The 24,441-nt window shown below is 40.4% G+C and overlaps 1 protein-coding gene across 1 annotated transcript in view; it reads left to right on the top strand.

The window, feature by feature from the left end:
• Window positions 1–24,441, top strand: part of AGAP1 (ArfGAP with GTPase domain, ankyrin repeat and PH domain 1) — a gene marked incomplete at its 5' end in the record, with an annotated part of 301,279 nt that overhangs the window by 8,700 nt on the left and 268,138 nt on the right. Inside the window, 2 exons of the mRNA XM_025214080.1 lie at window positions 4,976–5,131; window positions 10,824–10,916. Of these exons, the coding sequence (XP_025069865.1) occupies window positions 4,976–5,131; window positions 10,824–10,916 (249 nt within the window). The remainder of the gene's footprint in view (window positions 1–4,975; window positions 5,132–10,823; window positions 10,917–24,441) is intronic.

A 24,441-nucleotide genomic window follows, 5' to 3' on the forward strand; every position in this document is an offset into this window, starting at 1 on the left:
ACCCCCCCCCAAAAAAAAACCCTACTTTATTAAAACTTGAAAAGATTAGTCTTTTGGTGTGTAATGGACCCAGTATAAAAAAATACTCTCCACTTGCCTGAGTAGCTTAAACAGCTTTTGCTATTATGAACAAGTAAACTGGACCCTTTTGGGGAAAAAAAGCAAACATTTTTTGAGTTTATTCAGAAGTGGACACACCTACAGTATTGCCAATGCAGTATAACCCAATGCAGTATTGCCAATGCAGTATAACCCAAGCTGATTAAGAAGTGCTCTTGTTGACTTAGGTTTATTATGAGAAATTCTGTTTTTCACATGCACTGAATTGATTTAATGGCATAAAAGAGCTTAAGGCTTCATTGATGGACAAACCTTGTGTTCAGTTCTGAAGAACAGCCATTGTCGCAGTTTTCTTCAGGTCCTGGTGGCTTCAGCTGGCTCTAATGAACCTTTTCTCTTTGCCAATATTTTTTTCACACTTGCAGGCTAATCCCAGCAAGTTACTGTTCTGCATTTTGATATGAAAACATTCAGGTAATTTTATTTGAAGTAACCTTATGGCCTTATGAAGCCCACAACGTTTTTTGTTTAAGTTGACAATGCATTAGGTTCAGGTGTTTCCAAGCATATATTCATAGTACTTGTCTGATTGTATTTTTCATTGCTACTGTCTGGGAAGACTTCAACTTGAAAGTCATGTCGAGCCTCATACCATTCAGCTTTATTTATCAGCTTCAGTACCCCAGAGGTTCATATAGCAGCCACACTGACTACCTTGCATGTTTACCAAGGTTTTTCTTATTGTGGCCTGAAGTTCTCAGCCTTCTAGACTTAGTTCCGTGTCCTGTGTCCTTTATTAAAATGGGTCCCTCTTTTTTGACCAATAAGCTATTTTAGATATTCTTTGATATCTTTGCTTTTAACAGTAGAAATCCAATGAGATTAGATGCTGAAAAGATGTTCTTGTCCTTGTTCTCTGTTGAGGTGCGTCCACAAGGATTATTCCTCTCTGCCTCCTTTATTTAAATGGATAGCTTTATTTATATTTTGATGCATATGCTTGTAAATTTCCTGGTTTTGGGACCACTGTTGCTCGCTTGAAGTGACATAACTTGAATATTTAGGGAGAAATATTAATACATATGATTGAGGTGAGTTTAAGATGTTTCATAGGGGTACTCAGAGGTTTAAGATTTTAGATCAATAGGATTTCTTGCTCCCACTGAAGCTGAAAGTGAGACCTAACTATAAAACTATAAAATACCTCTTTAGAGAACAAAAATTGCAAGTTTTTAAGTAACAATATTTCTTTTGTTGCAAAAAGGGAACACAACTGCCTTTATTTCCATCTAACTGTAGCTCATCCCTTGTTATCATTTTTAACCTTTGATTCCTTCCTTTAAAGATGTCCCTCCTTTCCTCCCTTCCTTCTCTGTAAGACTTTTCCACCTTTTTCATATACCCAAATCTGTCACAATTAATCCTTTCTTCGGCAGTCTGACCATTTTGTTAGAAAATTTGACGACCTTCACATTGTCCATTTCCAGTCTTACCGTTCTTCTTATTCTGATCCTCCTATCTGATTTCCCTTTTCCATCACTGCTATTTTTGCTTCCCTCCACTCCCCAATTCCTCTTTCTCTTCTGGCTTTTTACTATGAAAGCATAAGAATACCCTGGTCTGTTCTAATCTTAAAGCCACTCCTCAATTGCATTTGTGTCTCCTATCATATTTCTTTCTTCCTTCAGCTTATGACATGTTGTTTTACAATCATTTCTTTGGGCTTGTCTTCCAGCCCTATCTTGAATTCTATCCACTTGGTTTCCATTGGAGGTAGAAAGGTTTGGCCTTTTTTGACACCTGTACTCTGTCCCCTTTTGACCTGATCTTTACTGTGGGAATGTTTGATCATTCTTGACATATTGCTGATTCTCAGTTTTGGTCATATGATCATCTTTGGCCTTTCCATTTAGTTCTCTGGCTATTGCTTAAGCATCTGTTTTGCTATAGGTATCCATAGAGTGACTTGTCTAGCATTATACTCTACAAGATGGTTTGAGAGATACTAAACTTAAATTGAATACAAACAGAACTGACCTCCTAACTTCATTTTAGCCCTCATATTTGTATTTTTGGTTCATACTGCCACCATCCTTCCAGTAACTAGACAAAATGTAGTGTCGTTTATTCATCCTTTTTGCCTCATATACATCTACCTTGTCCAGTACCTGCAGTTGCTTCCTTTCCAACACTGGTGAACCCTGTTTTTTCTCTTTCTGTAGGTAGAAATTCTCTTCATTCTAACAGTTCCCGCCTCCTTTTTCTCTGCTCCACAGTCCAGTCTCTACAAAACATAGCTGCCAAAACCATCTTTGCCATATGTTCTGACCTAGTCACTTCTTTGAATCTAGCCAGTGGCTCTCAGTTTCACACTCAGTGTTTTTATTCAAAGTTCTGCTTCATTCAGAGCTGTGTTGGTGAAATATGTGCTTCCTATCTTGTCCTCATCGTATCCAGTACTGATGTAATGTTAATACACCTTTCTTTACAGTCATCCTCACTTCTTTCAAAGCAGATAATTTATATAAAATGCTCTTTGAATTGATTTGATTTTTTAAGTAATTCTTTCTATTTCATAATACTATCTGATAATCTTTGTCTATCATTCTGCTTTCAGTAAATTTCCATCTGATAATGGACCGGTTAGTGGACCAGATGAGCATAACTAATATATCCAAATGGGGAGGTGGAAATAGCAAACTGAATATGGGGCCAACACTTTGACCCTCTCATTTTTGTGTGCATTTGTTTTTCTATACTGTAAGCACTTTAGGGGCCATGACTTCTTGTATTAGCATAAACCTTAGATGCTTGAGGGTAGGAAATAACTAATTATGTACACCTGAGCAATCTTATTTTTTAACTTACGGTGAAGACCCAGTAAATCAATTTTACCACCTGTGATATTGTTTAGTCTAAAAAGTATTGAAAGGTTATTTCATAACTGTTTTATTGCTTCTCTTCCTATCAAAAAGAAATGAAGTGAGAAACATCTTGCTACATACTGGGAAGCAAAGAACTGACATCTCATCCCTGAATATATAGATATGAATCAGACTACTTCCATTTAGCATCCTTTGGAAACAGTGTCTGTATCTCAGCCCTCATGCTCTTTCTTTATTCTGGATCAGCATAGGAGGTAATTTTGAAGAGGGCAAAACCAGGAGAAGAACCCCAAAACATGAAAAGTTTTAACAGGATAAGAGAAGTGTAACTCAGGGAATGTTGTCCTGTGGATGAGCATCCTTTTTCAGGGTGGTGGTGTTTCACTTGGAGTCAGCGTGGCTAGATACCTGGGTTTTTGCAGGGTGTTCATGGTTCTGGTCTTAATCTGCCTTCCAAGGAGCACATATGATGTCCACCCATCTACTTGATAGTTCCTTATACTAGCTAGCTTCTTTTTACCACAACTTGCTGAACTCCACGGCTGGGTGGTCTCTACAGTGAGTCATCAACATAGGAATTGCATGCCAAAGCAGGCATCAAGACAAAGGTGGCTGCTTTCTCCTTAAAGGGTTTGGTCTATTTTGTAAAACATTAGAGAAGCCTTATTTTAAGAAGGCAATGTGGAGTGTCACATAGTGAGAATATCCTTCTCTGTCCTGTTGCTTGATTCCTTTCAGGAAAAAGGCAATTCCCCAAGGTAATATACTCCCCTTTACACAGACCTTCAGAGCTTAATTTGCTGCAACTGAATTTTCTGTAGAGGTCTTTCCAAGCATATCACATTGCTCCTCTTTTACCAAGTCCTGTTAAAACCAGAGTATCCTCTTTGCCAAGGTTTAGAACTCCTGAGAGAATGTCCTGTGAATTATGAAGCAGTATGGAAGAGAAAGCACTAAATGGAGGTGATCTGATTTCATGCCTTTACGTTCAGTGATGTCGTCTCAGTTACTGGCTTTCTAGCCACTCAAATATTTATCTGTTTCCTGCCCTCTGCCTTCTTAATTTCTCTTGATTTTTTTTTTTTCTTTCAATAAGAGATCTTATCCTGTTGTCCCTGAAAAGTGCAGCTTGGGATTCCATTTCTATTATTTTTTTTGAATGTTTCCAATCTGGATTCTCTGCACCTGTTAATAACCAGCAAGATACTTTGCTGTTGCTTACTAGGACATATTCTACTTTTGAAACAACTTGCTATCCTTCCCTAGCTGGACAAGATGTTCTTTAGTGATTGGGTCATTTCACAGCATGTATGGCTTTGGAGAGTTGACTTTGTGCTTCATTCCTTATATGAGACTTTGATGTAGTTTGAGGTTATTTGCGGCTTTCTGACAGTGTAATATCAGTGGATCCCTTAAGTCTGGGTTTTAATATAACAGTACTATTCCCTGGCTTCAGCAGAGGTGTAAATCAGTTCCTTATATAGTAGTAACTTGATAACACTGAGTTAGTCTCCTTTTTTTAAAACTGTTTTTTTTTAATAGCTCTAAGTGTGGACTGAAGTCTTTAAGGGTGAAATTAATTGGTGATATAAATCCACTGACCTAAAGACCCACTTCTGCATATTGGGATTGAATTTGGCTCTAAATGTTCCAGACAAGAAAACTAAGCTTCTATATCTATTTAATGAAAATGTATTGCTTTTCATTTTACTTTATACTATAATGAATTAAATAAAAGTTTTAACTGCTTGTTAAAGCAGCAGATATGCCTAGTTTTTCTGTGATGTGAATAGTTGTTTCTTTACCAAAAAAAACCCAAAAAACCAAACAAACCAAAAAAAAACTTGGAAGTGTCAGCGAATTCTCAGCCACTATATAACAATGCTAATGAGGACTTTTAGGGTAGGCATCACTTTTTTCATATGCCTAGGACATCTGTTTAACATTTTGGGCTTAAATAGATCAGGCTGTGAAATGTAGGTTTCTTGAAAGCAGTGTATCACTGTTAAAACTAACTTTAATCATTACAGACCAGTAATGGAGGAGGGAGTTTAAGCGATTATTCCTCCTCTGTCCCATCAACTCCAAGTACCAGCCAGAAGGAGCTACGGATTGATGTTCCTCCCACTACCAACACTCCAACGCCCGTTCGTAAACAGTCCAAACGCCGATCCAACCTCTTCACGGTGAGTGAGCCAGGGTAGAGAATATTGCTCTTAGTTGCAGTCCATACATATAAATTAAACTTCCTTCCTGCTAAGTCAAACTGGTCTAGTCTTAAACAGAGGTACCGAGAACATTCAATTTTTTTAGGCAGAAGTTTGTGATTGCTAAGGGTTTTTTTCTTTTGAGGACTTAAGAATGATACCCATAATGAAGTTTTCTTAGCAGGTCCAGGGATCTTCCTGTCATGAAATATAACTTACTAGAGAAACATTGAAGCCCCAGTGAATTAAACCTGTCAGGTTTAGTTCCACAGGTGTGCGAGTCAGATACCCAGACCTACCTATATTTTCCTGAATTCTTCAGTTTCATCTCCTTTTCACTTGTTATCAGTGCGAAAAATGAGCAGGTAGTCCTTGTGATCCAAAAACAAACTAGTTATTTCGGTTGTGTAAGTTTAAGTAATCAGTGTATAGAGCAGCAGTTTTTTTCTTGTAAGAAAATTACATATTGTACAAGAAAACTAATGTATTCTTTACTGGCCTGTTTATGCAATTCAGTTTGCTTTTTTGCTGCCTTTAAAGTTGAGAGATCCAGAGGTGAAGCATCTTGTTTCGACTGATGTAAGAGACAAGGTACTAGATTAGCTAGAACACAGATTTGATCTAGTATAGTAGTTTCTATGTTCCTACTCAAGTTATCTGGAAAGTCTTTGTTAACGTTACTTTTAAGACTTTTAAGTATTCCATTATGATGACCCATATCAATAATGCAAGTAGATCAAGGTAGCTAGCTGTATTAGTCTGGATTGAGGTAGAAGGCAGGGCAGGGTAGCACTGAAAAGACAAACTGGTTCAGGGAGGTGTAAGTTTTCATAGGCAATACCTGACTTCATCAGATGTTGTCATCTTCAGAAAGCTTATGCCTCTCTGAATCAGTTAGTCTTTAAGGTGTTACCCTGCCTTGCTTTCTGCAATACAGGTGTGCAACTGTGTAACCAGCTCTGAATGCTGCTGAGACGCTTACCATTGCAGAGTTGATTTTGATCTAACAACCCATTTTCTTCCTCATAGCCATGTGCCAACCAGGTTCATACATTCACATCTACCTTATATCTTTAGTGTTGTTGAAATACCTGGTGCTGCCCCAATGAGGAAGAGTATGAAGAGTATATACAGAACTACACTAGCAGGACATGGAATTGCTAGGCCTTTAGCAAGTACAAAATGCTAATTGGTGCCTGCTAAAGTTACTGAGTATTAACCATGGAAAATGTGGGTCCAACTATTTTTAGTACCACTTGTGTCAACAACCTGTGACAAACTTTGTTAAAAGTTTCAGTGTAGATAGGTCCTAAAGCATTATGCAAGCAGTTAAAATAATGATTTTTTCTAAATTTAAGCAGGGAGAGAGTGTGGCAGGAAATTAATGGTACCAGAAAGTTTGCTAGGTTTGGGTTTTGACTTCAGTTTGGGAGGTCTTGTGAATTATTAACTCCACTAGATGTCAGTGTCATCTTAGAAACTGAATGCAGGGTAATAAATTTGGAAACCGTCACAATTGAGAATGGTTACAGACCTATTCGGTAAAGCTTGCCAGCCTTCTCTTGTTCTAAATATTTGTAAAATACTCTTAACAGTTGGTTATATATATAGCTATAATTTGGAAAACCAGTCATATTCTCAAATTGGAATAAGACATGCATAGAAAAAAATATTAAATATTACTCTGGCCTGTCTTAAAAAGAGCATTATATAAAAGAAAAATCAGCTCTGTATTCAGTTTACTAAAAATCTAAAATCAATCTTAGTTGGCAAGTAAGATGTAAAATACTATCCCAAAAGAACAAAATTATTAACCTTGTTGAAGGAAGGGTTTAAAAAACTTACAAAATGAAAAATATAATTTTAAAATTAGTGTGTTGAATAAAATAATAACTTGGTATGAACCGCTATAATAGTGGTATTGAATAGTTCTTAGCATTGTTATGACATTGTACCAGTATTGTATAATATTGTAGAAACAGTTACTTAGGAAGACCTAAGTATAAACAGTCACAGCAGTATAATAATTTACATGAAGGTCTATTTTAACTATTTTAAAGAGTTTTTCAGATACTGATTTGGTCTTTAATATGTAGAAGATCATTTAATGAGGTACTATATAATATTGTTGATCTTGGGTATGACTGTAAACTGCATCTGACTGAAGGGCCTGGTGGCAACATGATAGGGCTAGTTGTGGTGGTGTAGCTCCTATAAAACACCACAATGTTGCAACCTCTAGAGTAACATGAGTATAGGCACCTCAAAACCCTACCTCCCACTGTCTTGTGGGTACTCCTTGGTTGGAGAAAGACTAAGGGACATCACCCTGACAGAAGTGCACCCTCACTGATGCGTAAGGCAGTCAGCAGCAGTTCTTATCTGTTGCTCTCTGGCAGAAGCTACAACCATTGAGGCACTGAACGTCTAGACTTGGTCTGGACTTTGAACTCTGTCTTAGTAGTCTAAAGGGCAAATGGTAGGTCTTGAGCAGCCTCCACTCCTCCATACTCTTGGCTAGGCATACATGTTGAAGATCTTGGTGTGATGGTCGAAGGACTCCATACAAGCAGATTCATCAGACACCTGACTAGACCTCTTATTCATACACCATAATCCAGAGGATCGATGGTTGTCTACTATATAATATTGTATCCTAGTGTATTGTACAATAGTACTGTGTACAAGTATAGATGAACTGGAAGTAAGGTCAGCTAGATAGCAATCTGAAATAATATTGAATAAAAGGGTGCCAGATGTCTTCTAATCTTGGGCTGGGATGTGCTACTAAATTCAGATAATCCTGTAAACGTTATAAGAATGCTGTCTTAGACTTTTTCTCTTTGCCTTGTTTACATGAAGCTTTCAGTTGGTGTTTGAAAAAAATAAATGCTGTAGTAAATGCTTTAAACAGCAAATGGATTATGTAACTTCATACCTATTTATATTTTTGGAGTGAGGACAGATCTGTGATTTTTTTGATTTTTTTTTTTTAAGAGATGATGTGTAATAGATGCAGTAACTGGTTTTCATACCTTTATTGTGCATCAACTTCCTATACCGGAGCTGTTAAATTATTTGACTTATCCTTTGGGGGCACACTGTCACTAGATGTAACCTATATAGTATTGGTGGGTGACAGTCACCTATTCATAGACTTCCTGTTAGGCTTTAGGATGTGCAGAGAGTGAATGCTTAATTCTGTTTTAACTATTTTTGATTACAAGGCTGTAGGATCTCACTTCTTCTATGCACTTAACTATCGTATATCAGTGAATCATTGTACAGTTTTAAGGGATAATGACTTAAATTTAAAATTAATACTTTTCTGTCAGTGTTTGTAGTTATAGGCAAATGTACTTGACTGTTTTTCTACCTAGATCCTGTTGCATTATTGTCTATTTGTGTTTTAAGTAAAGCTCTGCCTTCCTCATTTAGCATTATCTGCATTGCAGAAGATGATGTACACGCAAATTATAAAATAAATCCTTCTCCAAAAATGTGTATCCTGTATAAATGACTAATGTTTTAGTAGGCTGAAATTAGGGTTATGCTGCACTTCTGTCCACTCTGGCTTATCTGAAGGAGTAATGGACCAAAGAGAACGTCAGTGTGTGAGGTGCGTCTGGGTGTTTGGGGAATTTTTGTGCTCCCTCTTTAAAAAAAAATGTAGCCTTAATAAAGGAATTGTGTGAAAAGGACAAACAATTTGCAATTAATGTCATAGAATTTGCACTGTCAAATTCTGTTTTCAAATATGGCAGTATATGAGAGAGCTCACTGTTAGGGGAGCACTGTTTGAAAAGTACATTTGCAAGTTTTGCATCTGTATTTATATGCAGTTTCTAGTGTTTTTATAACCAAAGTGGTTTAGCAAAAAATCCTGTGTTTATATTCTATGTATATTTGGCAGCACTTTTGTGTAGGCATTTCACTGTTTCCCCTCTTATTCAATTAATTACATTCTTACTGAAACAGCTTTTATGAAAATAGAAGGGAACAGCAGCTGTTTTTTATTTATTCTTTAGGCTGCACATTACTGTTCATAAAGAAAAACTGAGGGGGTTTTTTAACTAATCAAATTTAAAAGTATTTATGGCAACAGCCTCTTTTTTTTGAAGAAAGAAGGGACTACCTTCATTCCATTCCCTGAATCTGTCACTTTAACTCCTCCATGTACTGAAGCATTGTCTTTTGTGTTATTATTGGGAAGCGGCACTTTCAGTTTTAGAAATCTGTTTTGAAGAAAGAAGAACAATAGCTGTCCTGGCCACTAGGTCTCATCCCTCCCACTTGTTTTGCTTTTTTGTTGTTGTTCTTTGTTTAATTCCCTGGCATGTCATTCCACAGCCTTGAACCATAGTAACTAGTGATAGGAACGTACCCACAGCAGAGCTAGGAAAAGTATCATTTCCTGCTGGGTAAATGTGTTGCTTACAATTTGTGTCCTCTTCCTTCCTCATCCCTGCCACCACACACATACCTCAGGGCAAGTTTAAGTAATTTGCTTCTTTTAGTCCTTTTACCTAATACTACATGAAAAATGGGTACCAGTATTCACGTGATTCAAAATTGCCCCCAATTTTCATTGTCTTTTCTGATGTATCTTTTTAAATATATTGAAAATTAGAATCATTTTCTCTCACTGCTCTGGCTTTTAGCTTTCTTTTGTGACACTGGACACCACAAGTGTATTCATTTCATATATCATCTCCGATTTGAAAAGCACATGAAAATGTTTCCCCATTTTCAATATTGCGTGAGTAATGTTCCCATTGAAAAGTAATGGAGTGAAGTTGTCACTTGTCAGCACAGTTATTAAGGAGGACGACTCTTGGATCTTTCTCTCATAATAAAATAAATCTGTCAGGAAATCATTGTGCTTGCACATTCTCACACCATAAAGGACAGGCATATGGAATACTTCTTAAATTAGTGTTTAATTTTGTATGGCCATGAAGTAAACACTGCAAACCCTAGCCCCTGGAACAGTTTTTCAATTGGTGCTACTAATATTTATAGAACATAGTGATAAAGCAATTTAGACTCTTAAATCTCTCCCTGTACATTACCATTTTTTGCCTATTCTTTAATGGATTATTCTTCATGCTTTTAAACTTTGCCTGTACAACTTAGATTTTTCCCACATCAGTTACTAGCTTCACTTTAAAGTTCGTAATCTCTAACCATCTAAAAGCAATAAAAAAATTATATGCAACTTGATATCAGCAAGAGCGCATCATAAAATTGCCCAGCTGAACAGTTAACAGCGTTTTTAAATCCATCCAGACATTAATTAAATATATAGATTTATATATTAGATTTTCTACATAGGAAGCTAGAAATCTTTTTATTCTTTTTAGCTATTACAGGGGGCTTCAGATATGTGTTCTACTGTTTGGGCTTTATATATAATGTGGTTTTTGTCTTGTCTTCAGTAGTTGAAATATCTGTCCTTCAAAATAAATCCCAAATTTTTTTTTAATGCAAATGGGTGAGGCACATTTTAGAAAAACACTTTGGTTGTTGGGACAGTTGTGTATGCTTAGATTTTTGAGATCTCTTACTGTACCTTAAACTAGTATTTTTTTTATATAATTTTTTTTAAAAGAGCATTCCATCTGTGTGAAACACTGTGCTTAAGAGTGTGAACTTTTCTTTTGCTCTGCAGTCTCGGAAAGGGAGCGACCCAGACAAAGAGAAGAAAGTCCTGGAGAGCAGAACAGATAGCATTGGAAGCGGCCGTGCAATCCCAATTAAACAGGTATGCTGCATTTTTTTTGCTTTCCTGTAGTTGGAGACACACCTCTGGTCTTAAACACTGATGCTGGTCCTATGCGCCAAGATTTGTTTGATGTGCTCTGGTGATGAATGTAGAAGTCACTCACTTGACATCAATTAGGAGAGGTTCCTATGTGTATTAAAATAGGATCATTAGAATAAGAAGAGGGAAAATGTGACAACAGGCCTAATGAAGTGCAGACTGCCGGCCTGCATATGGAGTGCGTTTCTAGGCTGTGCTGGCTTCAAAGCTTGCCTTTGTAGAGAGTGCTTTGATTGGGCCGTTTGCTGCCAGTCGACAGGGGTAAATCAGATCGCTGTACAAGAGCCCCTTGTGATGGCAGAAATAGCCTGATGTGGCCCTAATTTGCTATTGCAGACGGACATCTGAACACTGTTTCAGGCTGGTTTGTAACAACGAGGCAATTAGTTGTGATAATCATAGCCGGTGTGTCAGCTGTGCGCTCTTGTTTGTAATTTGCTAATGAAGGAATTGTAACTTTGATTAGGTTCAGTTTCATTTAGACCTTATTATATAAGAGAACATTTACAGCTGTAATGTGTGGCCTTAATTAAACTTCCTCATTACACAACAGGACTCAAATTCAAGGATTTGCTTTGGCCTGTTTTACTAGCCTGCACACACTTTCATTAGCCCAGCACCAAATGCTAAATTATCATTCTGAATACTGTTTTGTAAGGGAAAGCCAATTTTGGAAATGGATAAGCAGTATATCTGTGTGTAATCGCTGACTTTTTCAATGCAGTTTAATCTGAAAACATGCAATTGCAAAAGCAAAGCATTTTAAGTGTTTGTGTGAGATGGCTTACAAACAGTTTAAATACTGGTTGCAAGTTGTTATTTTTGTGCAAGTTCTCTTCAGCTGGTTAGAAAAAAAGTATCAAGTTGAGAGAAAAGATTCTTCCCTTCCCACACAACAGCTGCATTCTTTTCTTCTGATTCCACTGTCCGTAAGCCAGTTCGATCTTGGCCCCTTGTTCCTTTCTCATCCTTGCATTATGCTGCTAGAAAGACTGGGTTTTCTGGTTTTGTTTTTTAATATTAGTTATATGGCATTTTCTTTCGAAAAAGGAGCTTAAAAGTTATTTTCGCATTATCAGAGAGCAAAATTTTGTGCTATGATCACTACACATCTCTATTAAATGATTTTAATCATGCACATTGCTAATTAACACAGTGATTCTAAACCACAAGTTTTGTGCATTTCACACTGCAGGTGTGGGAGCAGGGTGTGGCAAGAAGGAAGTCAGGGGGCCATGAGGAGGGGTGAAGTTAAACCAAATTTTTCCCCCAAATTTGTCCATGGTACCAGGTTGGTTAAATAGAATCAGGACTCTTTTTCTAGGTAAAATAAGAATTTAACAGTAGAAGTAAGTTGCAAAATGTGACTGCTGTTAATGCAAATAGCAGAAACAGAGAACATTGAAGAATATGCCCTTGCAAGTTTAATCAGGATTGCTTATATTATTTCTTCTAGGCTAAGTACAGACAGTCAAAAAGCCTGAGGCTGAAGTGATTTAATCTTTGCGGGTTTTTGTAAGCTGCTTCCATTGAACTGATAAGAAGGTAAACATACATAGGAGCCAGGAGACACAGTAACCCTCCTCCCAGCCTGCCGGCCAGTGCAGAGAGCCCAGAAATGCATGATTTCCCCAGACATGCCCCTTCTTTAGCCTTCAGTCAGCTGAGGAGGAGCTGTGGGGGGAACCCCCCCACTCGATCCTCAGCTGACGTCTCCCCTGTGCTGGGGAAGGGGAAGAAGGGAAGCCCCCAGTGGGGTTTCTCCCTCTCTGCCTGTGCCAAGAGCCAGTCACCCCAGCCATGCCCCCTCCTGAGTCTGGGCTGGCTGAGGAGGAGGTGTGGGGAGAAACCCTCCCCTCTGTCTGGCACTGGACCCCCAGCTGGGGTCTACCTGGTGTAGGGGGAAGAGGGAACCCCCAGTGGGACATTTCTCCTTCTCCCCAACACCTGGAGCTAGGAGCTGGGCCAATCACCTGGCCATACCCACTCCTTGGCCAGCGGGCCAGCTGAGGAGGGAGTGGGGGGGAATCCCTCCTCCCCCCCAGCTCTGGACCCCCAGCTGGGCTGTGCCAGGTACAGGGATGGGGAAGACCTCAGTGGGGCCATTTTTCCCCTCACTCCCTCCTTAGTTGGCCTGCCAGCTGAACAGGGATCATGGCCAGATGATCAGCCTGGCTCCCAGCTGTGGGGAAGCCTGCAGTGGTGGCTTTACTCCCCAACCTGATCTGAAAGCTGGAGCGATCACCAGGCCATATCCCCTGCTCAGCCGGCAGGCCAGCTGAGGAGAAAGTGGAGGGAAAATAGCCCTCCTTGGCCTGGCTTTGGACCCTCAGCCAGGCTGTGCCTGGCACAGGGGATGGGAAGCCCATAATGGGAGCCATTTTCCCCCCCCATTCCCTCCTCAGTTGGCCCACTGGCCAGGGAGGGGTGTGGCCAGGTGATCGCCCTGGCTCCCGGCTCAGGTGGGGACTGCAGGCTTCCCTGCAGCCAGCATTCCAGCCGATCACCCAGTGACATTTGCTCCCCAGCCAGCAGGCTAGCTGAGAAGGAAGTGGGGTGGAAAAATGGCAGTCTCCTCTCCCTCCTACTTCCACCCCCGTTCTAGACCCCTGCTGCAATCCCAGGAGCAGTACAGTAAGCACGGCCCATGGTGCCGCCACTTTGCTGGAGCTGGCCTGTGTGGTCAAAGCATCACAGCTGCCTGGTGCCTCCTAGACAGAGCTGCAGCCTGGCTCCTTGTCCCCACCCAGCAGCTGGGCCCCGCTGCCTCCACCCCAAGCTCCCTGTGGGTGTCATGTGAGTCGTCCCTGCATCTTCTATGTTTGCCCCGCCTGCTGCGAGTCCTGCATGGCCAGAGCCAGCATCTCCTGCCTGTCAGTCCTGCCCGGTGCTGCCTCTGTGGCTCTGGGCCTGTTCCACTCACCAAGCTGTGGTGCAGGGCAGCAGCCCCACTGACACAGGAGGAGGGAGGGGGTTCACATCACTGCCTGCAGCTCTGCTCCCCCAGACTGTCCTGCAGCAGGGGCCTCCCCAGTGAGTGCGGCCCACAGCCCAGTGGGTCCTGGCATGGCTGAGGGAGAACACTCTGACTGGGAGAGGATGGCCTTTCAAGGAGTGCATCGGGGCCTCTGCTGCCTGAGCACCAGGTCTCCCATGGGCTCCAGGCCCACCTGACGATGCCCCAGTGGGGGCAGGGGTGGAGCCCACAGTGGGGGCTTTACCCCTCTCACTTGAGCAGGGTGTTGGGTGATTCCCCAGCCATGCCCCCGCCCCGGCCTGTGGGCCAACTGAGGTGGGACTGGGGGTGGAAAAATGCCCGCCCTGTGCCCAGTGGAGGGGGAAGCCAGCAGTAGTGGCTTTACTTCATAGCCCTAGCTGGGAGCTGGGTCGATTTCCCAGCTGAAGAGGGGGTGAGGCAGGGGAATGCACTCCACTTCTGGCTGCTGGGAATGGAAAAGTCTTTGTTGATGGCTGAGGGTGGGGCCAGCCATGCTCATTGGAGCAGAAAGCAAAGCCCAGGGCTGCACAGCATCTTGGGATGTTGAAGGACTGTAAGTTAAGTTGAACTGAGAGGGGGTTTGAGGCAGAAGTTTCATAAACCGGTTCGACCTAACTCATTTAAGTCTGATACTACATTCACCAAGTTTATCTTAAACCAGTTTTGGCCATGTTGAAACTGGTTTATGTGCACTGAAGTTCTGTTCTCTTACAGGTTTAAACCAGTTCCTGATCACGTAAACCAGTTTATATGTCCTTAGTCCCTAGTCCTAGAGATTGAGGGCTGGTTGAAAGGTTGCAGGCTTCTGATATAGTATTTTAATGCACATATGGAGGAAAACCATGTCTTTCATGGATGTCATAAAATATCTACTATATACAATAAATGGGACGTCAGGTTTTTTAGAGGGACCGCTTGTGATTTGAAGATGGGTGAATGATTTCTCTCCCATTAAACAGTGTCACTTTTTAATCCTTGGGTTTCTTCCATTAGCCCCAATTATAGTAAATACACATGTATAAGTACAAGCAACTCTCAAATAATCTAGCAGGTCATCAGTCAAAAATTTCTCCTATTCACACCAGTGAAGCAGGAGAGAGGTAAGGTATGGTGGCACTGCTGTGCCAGAGCACTCATCGGTGAATTTAGCTCTGCATATTTGAGTAGGAGAGGGGATTTGTAGAGGGCTTCATACGTGGGGGGGGGGGGGGGGGGGTCTCCATTTTTGACAGTAATCTGCACCAAAGATCAGGAGAGTCATCACAAATTAGCAAATTACATGAAATAGGAAGCAGTAGAAAAAAATGCTATGTTAGCCAAATGAGGGTACTTCATCAAACAAATGTACAGAAGCAGCTCACTTATCTATGCTAATAGCATTGACCCCGGGCAGACTGAGGTTTCAACTAATGAGTATTGGTGTGGGAGAAGCTTAAGCAGTACTGGGCCTAGCCTTTTTTTGGTACTCTATAGAGTGCTGAGGAGGTACCGTGGCTCTACTGCTTTGGTCTCCAGAAAGTTTTTGTTTATCAAAGCAGTATCGTACGCTATATCCTTATAGATCCTTATTGCTTTTTCAATTTTATTTTAAGAAAATTTAGTTAAGGGTCAACTCTATTCCTTTTCTTAGTTTTACAGAGATTGTTAATGGACTGCCATTTTTTATCTTAATCTCCTTTATTTATTTGTCTGTTGTACATTACCTAGTCTTACTTAATTTTCTTAGTACAATGCAAACAGCTTCTGAGTCTACTTAGTTTTTATACAGTAATAATTAAATATTTAAAAGTATGTACAAAATAAGAATCTTTCAGTAACTGTTAAAAAGGTACGTTAAGTTGAATCTGGTTTATTAAAATCTAGTTAATATTTTAAATACATTTGTTTAAAAATGTATTTTGAGTACACTTTCAAGTTTTACTCTTGTGAATGAGGCAGATGTAGAGATGTTAAAGGGGACTTTTTTATCTAAGAACTTTGGTTGCATATTCTGTTATTTCTGTACTTTTTAGAATGCATTGGTTAAAACGAAAACAGCTTAATGTTAATAGACCTCATTTAAATGAAGTGTGGAGAGAAGATATTCTTGACTTGTCCTGAATTATCTTATATTACAGTAGTATTTAGAGCTTCTTTTTACTTTTATCGTGTCCTCATGTTTTCCTGTATTCATCCTCCCATTAGTCCAAAAATGACCTTGCCATGCTGCCTCATGCTTGAGGTTACTGACTTACATTGTATCTTGCTTTGTTAAAAGTCTTGTGACTGCAGGACCTTTCTTTAACCTACTGTTGTGAATGCTTTTTCCAGGTTCAAACATACATACAGTATCTTTCATAATACCTTTTGGACTTCTTTAAAAACATGTAATGGTTAGGCTTTTTGCATATCCTTTGTCGATACTTTATTCCTGTTCTGTATTGTTTCTTATGCTGCACTCGTTATTGGAATATTTTATCGACTCACTGGTAAGACCGTGCTTTCAGTACAAGATATAACATACCTTTTCCTTCAGGAGTCTAAGCTTATAACTGACTAGCAGTTTCATAAAAGTGGTCATGTATTAGAAAGTCCTTGCAAACAAGCAGAAGCTAGACATATGCTTGAAACTGTTGAGATGAAGTCCAACTCTAACCCGCTTCTCCCAAACTACTTAGTTTTATGCTTCATTAAAAATGTAAGTGCTGAAATAGTCAAAGGGACCAGGTGATACACCAACAGCCCTGGATGCTGTTGTGCCCACTGTTGCCTTGCTTGAATTGTGTTGTTACATAAAATCCACAGAAATATATGCAAAAATCAGAATAACAAATTGGAAGATTAGCATTTGATCCTGTAGTTGACAAATGAGTTGGTTATAGTTCTGGTTTTAAAGAGCTACATTCAAGGCAGATGGTTGTTGTAGGTTGGGGAGGGGTATGCTGGATCATGTGAGGAACAGATAGTATCCCTTAGGTATTTGTGTTCAAACATTCTGATCTTGTAAAATATATAGGCATTTCTCTACAAAATCTCCTGTGTGTGTTAACTGAAATTCTCTAAGGCCACGTGATTGCTAGAAGTGGAGTATTTTTCACATTTAACTATCTATCTACACACACACACGTACTATAGTAATTAAATCAATCCTAGTGTGGAAACAGCTTAATCTGGCAAAAATCTGCGTTTCCTAATATCGCCTATCCCAGCCTATGCTTCCCTCTTTTCCTCCTTTACCACAGTCTATAAAACCCAAAGTGTGGTTTTAGTGGGATAGCTATATTTATGCTATTGTTTTTTGCTTGAACAGCTATTTGTCACGGATGGTACATTCTTGTGCTCCTGCCACTGGTACACCACAGCTTTGTAGCGAGTGGAGACCTGGCTTAAGCCTTTTTTTTGTGGATTTCCCAGACTTTTAATAAGGAATACAGTATACATCTGGCTGGCTGTGAGGCCCACAGGAGCAAAGTCTTGCTCTGGTCAGTCTTCTGAGTCCCATTCAAGTGGGAGTATACCTTGTGGGGAGTGAACAGAAGAAGGATTTGTCTGAACAGATACGGAGGCAGTGAAGACGACTGAGCAGTGAAGATGACTGAACCAAGACTACTTCCACAACCTCAGCCCTCCCTCAGGAGCTGCTTTCATGCCTACCTGACCCTTCTTTGCCCAGAGGGTCTTACTTGCCCCAGTCTTGGGGAGTAGCTAACCATCTCCCACCCCCATTCTCTTCTACTCTAGAAACTTCAACCTCTCTCATTCTGCCCACTGGGATCAGGCATGGCAAGCTCAGCTCACAAGGGAAGGCCCAGGCTGCCGGACCCAGCCTAGTTCAGCTGGGTGGGATGTGCTGGGTCTCTCTGCCACCTGTATAGGAAAGTGAGGGTGAATGAGCCTCACATGCCTCTGGTAGCTCTGGGCATGGGGGTAAGTGCAGACAGTCAAAAGGCCCATGGGTGAATCGATTCAGTCTTTGCAGGTTAGTTTAAGCTGCAGAGATTAAACTGACTACAAAGTGAACAGACATTTACTTTTTGCAGCCATATACCTGCAGTGACTCAGACCAGAAGCCCGGGGTGCTAGAGCAGCTCTCTGGCACATAGCTAGCATGGGCTGTTTGCTTCCTCATCCTGCTGCCCGTGAGGTCTCTGGGATTTGCAGTCCACAATCACAGCAGAAGGAAGCTGTGAGTTGCTCAACACTTCCTCTTCCTGCTTCCAGGTACCTCTGGGATTTGTAGTCCACTGTCGCAGCCATCTGTAAATTTAGCAGGGCAGGGCAGCTCTGTACTCTGAGGAAGAGGGGTTTAACCCTCTTCCCCCAGACCTCAGCCAGGGTTTGCTTGGTGGGGGAAATCCCTTCCCCCCCTCCCCCCCCCCTTCTCTGCTGGAGCAGACAGCACAGATGATCCCAAGGCTGGAAAGCATGCTGGGATGCTGTGGGACTGTGATTTAACTTGAACCAGGAAGGGACCTGGGACAGAAGTTTCATAAACTGGTTTGACCCAAATCACTTAAGTCTGATACTCTGATACAGGTTTATCTCAAACCAGTTTTAGCCATTTTGGAACTGGTTTATGTGAACTGAACTGCTGTTCTGTTACAGGTTTAATCCGGTTTCTGATCACTTAAACTGGTTTATGTGTAACTTCTGTCCCTAGCTAGCGAGAGAATGACTAGGCCCCCCTGGACACAGCCCATGCCAAGGGAGCCCTGCCAGCCAGAGGCTAGGGGAGTTTGAGGTGCCCTGGCACTGAGGTCAGAGGGTGGTAGGTCCAAGGATGCAGCATTGACTGGTGGTGGTTGTAGAGCAGTCTGGTGGCTGGGCTGAGACGCCACCAGTTCCAGGCACCACCTCCATTTCTTCCTCCAAGAACCTCCCCTGCTTCTCTGATAGGACAGGCTTGCAGGATGAAGCTATCTAGCCAGCTGGAGTGCATGATCACCCCACAGACAGGCCTCAACCCCAAAAGCGATTTCTCAGGAGCACTTTAGGAGGGGGCCATGGGCCCTCTAACCTGGGGGTTGACAGTTTGAACCATCTTCTGTGACCAGGAGCCACTCTGCCTGACATTTAGGGCCACCATTCGGCTTTTTCTATGAGCTTTTTCACCTGAGCAGAACAAAATATCAGCAGTGTTTGATGCATGTTGCAGACACCTGTTTCCTGAGATAGATTCTTGATAGTTTTTTAAAGTTTTAGTTAGCTGGTAACTTTATTTTACAAAGTTCAATGCATTAAGAAATAGGTGTTTGTGATTTGGACCCCACTTAGCTTACTGGGTTGCCCCTGAGCTCAGCCCTTCCATGGTGTCAAGAAACAGGTGAGAAACAAAATGGTTCCAAGGAGTCACTCTCTAAATCCTTGGCTCTTCCAGTGACCAGCAGGCAGAACAATCAGCTTGGTAGCCTCTTAAAGCAGAGGAGGCTGAGGCCTCTGCAGTAGCCCAATATAGCCTCATCCTAGTATCAAAATTATTTTGTTGATTTTTTTTGATGTTGCACGTAAGTATTGCTACTGTCAAGAACAGCTTTAGTAAATTAAAATTAGTTAAAAACTACCTAAGGTTTTGTTGGCATAAGAAAGGTTATCTGACATAGCAATCCTGTCAGTTGAGTAAGACACAGCAGATTTGCTAAACTACAATTCTGTAATTGACAGGTTTGCCACATTAAAGGCAAGAAAAATTAAACAAGATGTCTACTGGCTCAGGATTCCCTGAGAATGCTGGAAAAATAGAAGTTTTGTCTTTAATCTTAGGTTTTCTTAAAAACTCTGGAATTTATATTAATTTGGGGTAGTGTTTTAAAAAAATATTGTTTTTAATTTGAAATGGGGCTCATATTAATAAATATTGTTTATGCATTTTAAACCAAGAGCACCATTTTATTTGGGAACATTCAAGTACCTCTTCTTGTATATGGCATTTTGTATTAATCCAGGCAGGAGATTGGGAAACTTGCAATCTTCTTTTCTACTTTGACATGAATTGGGGCATAATAATAATGCGTTTGAGAGGCTGTGCTCTTCTTTATTGTTATTACATTATATTATGTCATACAAGGATCTTCTTTAAAAAAACATAATAAATGTTGTTACATAATAATATATATGGGATTTACTGCACATGGCCTGCCTAGCTACAGCTCCGTTGGTTACCCTTAATGTTCAGATCCATATCTGAAATCAGGAACAGGGCAGTGAATGTTTGCAGTCTCCCCTTCTCGCTCCCCCCCACCCTTCTCTATGACCTTTGCAGTCTAGAAAACAACTGTGAATGGCCAAAAGAAGAACCCTGAACACTCTCACATCCCATTTAGGGGTATATCAGACAAGATTGGGTACATGCTGGGCTCAGTTAAGTCATGTCTTGTATCTCATAGGGAACATCTACACCACAAACTTAACATGCCAGGGAGGACCACCCTTAAACATGCTCGATGGCCAACTCCTGGCCTGGAAGCAGGGTAGGAACAGTTACTTGGTGGTATAGCTGGACAGATTAACATTGCTGAGTGACTGAGCAAATTAGCCCACCTGTAAGGTTATGTGAAAGTGGTTACCAGTGGCTACATTGCTACCACATAGGCAGCATGTTAGATTTGAGGGTGCTACTGCTTGGCAGAACAAGTTGGCAGTGTAAATTTGTCCTTGGTTATCTTCCTTGGTATGGGTTGGGTTGCACCCTGATGCAGTTGATGAGTGCAATGACTGTTTTCTTTTCACAGTAAAAATGAAAAAAACATGTACTGGAGTCAGGTAGCAAAACAGGAGTCACCCCCCTAACCATTAATAGAAAGGCGTGAGTTAAAATTGTAGTATAACTGTGGGGCTTAAAATACAAATCTCAGATGGATCTTTGTTTTGGCTTGGTGTTTGTGAGAGATGAACAAACAGCAAGCAGGTAGAGGTAAGGAAGTGCCATCTATAGATAAAGAGTCAGTGGTAATGTGGCCTTGAAAAAAAACAAGTATAATTTTTGGCCAGATCTTGGAACTGTGATTTAAGAAACTGTCTCCTCTTTTCTGACTCTTAATATGTTCACAGGCAGACCTGTACAGTCTTTGATACTATTCTAGTACCATCGGTTTTTGTTCTTTGTTTTCCCCTCTCAGGGTAAACAACCTGATTGAAAGGGGCCAGTGTACTTTGTTTCCTATCGTCATTAGTGTTTTCCTTCTCTTTCCAAAAATACTAAAAAATTTCCAAAATAAGGCAGTAACACAAATACAGGGATTTTTTATTCAAGTCATATAGAAGTTGTTATAAAAATAAAATAAAAGCTCAACTACTTATACAAGAAACACTAGTAGCAAACTTCACATAAGCTTATAAAACTCTTGAACATATTTTTCCAAAATTCTCTCTAGGATGCGAGAAACGGAATATGAAATTTCAGGAAGATTTTTTTTTTAAATTGGGGAGATTAAATATTAGTTTAAAGATGAAAAGAGAGGTTTAAACTTTATTTGCTAGCATTAACTCCTCCCCTCCCCCAAATAATTCCATATTGTATTGATTATATTGTCAACAGGCTAGGATGACTGTGAATTGCATCATTTTCCCAATAATAAGAAATTGAAGTAAAAATGTGAAGAGTGCACAATTAATCCCTTTAAAGTTATGAAAAAAATTGTGTGCACACAAGTATAACACTCCCTTTTGTGTCTGTGCATACCTTATAATGCAATTTTCAATTAGACTTGCTATTTTTTTAATACTATAACCACTTCTTTCTGCAGTTCTAGATATGTGGCAGTATTTTTGCCCATTTAGCAGTCAATGAAAACCATTTTTATTCAAGTTAAATTTTAGCCCCAAAACTGAAATGTTTTGATTAGTTATGGACAATTAAGAAACTGGAGCTAAAGGAAGGAACATTTAGAAAACCTTAACTGTTGTTTCTGCTAGCACTGCAATTATAAGATTAGGATAAATGTCAAATGCAGATTGGAAAAGGAAAAACCAGACCTATTTTCTGTGTTGAAAAATGTTTGTTCTGAGAAAATTAATCCTAATTTCTTAACAGTGCACGAGTGAATTTTATAAGAGCTATATTAGTGAAGACACTTAGGTTTTTTAGATTTACTTGTTTTCTATAGAGCTTCTCTTGTTGGAGCATTTTTGGGAGGTTTACTTTGTTTGTTTTTGTGGACCTGCTAAACCTCTGTCAGTGGGACATATTCAAATAAAAAATCACAACAAGGAAAATAAAAGCAAGAAGCTCAGCTCAGCGGTGAGTGGGCTTGTCATGTATTAATTTTTCATTGCAGTGGAGAATTGTACATACATAATCACTTGATTGCAGTGGGAGTTAGCGAGCTCCTATGGTGTCATTTGCATAAATCTTGTTAAGTCAATGGCAGTTAATGAAGTACAAATGAGCCTGGAGAAGGTGACATGCAAATCGTGGGTGGCAGATGGGAGGTCTGTTTTTGGGATGGCAGCTGTGTGCTCTTTCTTTTTTGGGGGGGAGGGGGGGTTCTTTAGATTAGAGTGTAAATAAATGCACAAGAGCTGGCCTTGACTTTCTGTTTTCATAGATCCTTGTGTTTGGCATTTTGTGCTTAATCACAGATGCTCATATTATTGTATAGCTGCACTATATAACCTTGACTGTTCTTTTACGCAAAATTGGAAGACCAAAACTTTGTTGGAAATAGCTTTTGATGTACTTGAGTTAGGTGACATTTCACAGCAATACACATTTTTACCCCTAAACTGAGAATTTATTTCCCCAAAATAACAAATGTGAGGATTTGTTGAGAACTAAAAACTTAACACTAAAAATCACACTGTTGACTTGCATAAAAAGCTTGTAAGAGGTAGCAAATGAGGACTAACAGTATATGTTATATTAAGGCTTCGAAGGTGAGGTACAAGAAGCCAGTATTTTTTATCAGTCTCTAAATGCAGTGTATACTAAGGGAGACAGTTGATGAGCTAGCATCTGAGTAATACAAGGTTTTTAGGCAATGTACCAAAAGACTTTCTTTATCAATGTGGGCATTCAATGCATGTGATGATGTTATTGTGATTTGATACTAAGTCATGGTAGTTCATTTTGTATTAAAGACATCATCATGTGGCTCCCTGTCAGTGGCTCACTTGACATAGCTGCCTTAGTTACATTTTCTGTTGTATCTCCTCTTAAAATTAATTTAAATTTGAAACTATGAATTAATTATAGCCTCCAAAATAATGGGAGCAAACAAACATATCTTCTGACTTTATCATTAAACAGTACTTTTCAAAAGTTGTGTTCTGTTGCTAGGAGAGGAAGGCACTTCTTTTGGCAAAAACAGGAAAAGATTTTGAACCAGAAGTTTGGAATCATTTTTGTCAAAAAGAGAGGGAATGTCACCCTGGTGTTATAAATGGTTTCCACAAAATATTTTTGAGTAGTTCTTCATACTATTAGATGGACTCATTGCTTATTTAGGTTGTTAAGTTTAGACCCAGATGTGCGGGCCGCGCATGAGCCGGGCCCTTTTTTGTGCTCTGCGCAGGCTGTGGCCAGCTGCCCAGGCACGCGGGGTCGGAGAGAACGGGCGCACGCTAGAATTAGGTACGGACTTGTAATGGTAGATTTAAAGATTGTTTACTTACACCGAAGATGGTTGTGGTGCAGGCTGGAAAACTTGCTTGAGTTGCAGTTACAAAACAAAACAACACGAACAATCACGTGCAGTTTGCTAGGCTACACAGAAACAGAGCTCCGGATGCCCTGGACAAGCGCGCCACCGAAATAGAAACTTCGTGGATACATCTTATAAAATTATCGCTCGAAGACGGGAAGAGGTGGGTGATGGATCAGGTCGCCAAACTCCTCTGAATCTCACACAGGGTTTCTATTACCCTGCCATGTACCCAGGGTCCCCACGAGATGGATGTGGAGTCCTCTTCGGCTTGGGCGGAAACCGTTCAAGCCTCTTATACAGCTAACAGGCCAATCGTTAGCCGCCACGTGGGAATAATTTAGAACTAGCCAATAGCGGGAAACAAATTTGCATGCGGGTGGCAGGAACTCCTTTGCACCGTGCATTTCTCTTGCAACTTGAGCAGTGCACCCTGCAAATAAAGCTACAAATTGGCGGGAAATTCTCCCTTGCACCGGGGTTCTCCTCTGCAGCAGAAAACTCCACCGTGCAACGAAGCTGCAATTTAGCGGGGATAATTCTAGTGCCGAAGCACACACAAAATCATACCTTTGGGTTATGACACCAGACATTTTGTTTTTGTTTTTTGAATCACTTTCCTGTTTTCTGAGTCATAGATAAATAAAAAATATTTTGGACTTTAACCCACACAGGTTAAAGATAAGTTTTAAAGGAAGTACAAAAATCCAACATATTGTTTGCTTATTCCTTAATTACATTGCCTATTTGACTTGTATGAGAAGACTGTGAAGAACCAGCAAAATTGCTTTATCTATATCCTGCCTGCCCTTTGTCTGCGTAGTGTATTTAGACTATAGCTTTATCTATA

Source organism: Alligator sinensis, unplaced genomic scaffold (genome assembly GCF_000455745.1).
Source record: "Alligator sinensis unplaced genomic scaffold, ASM45574v1 scaffold205_2, whole genome shotgun sequence".
NCBI lineage: Eukaryota > Metazoa > Chordata > Crocodylia > Alligatoridae > Alligator > Alligator sinensis.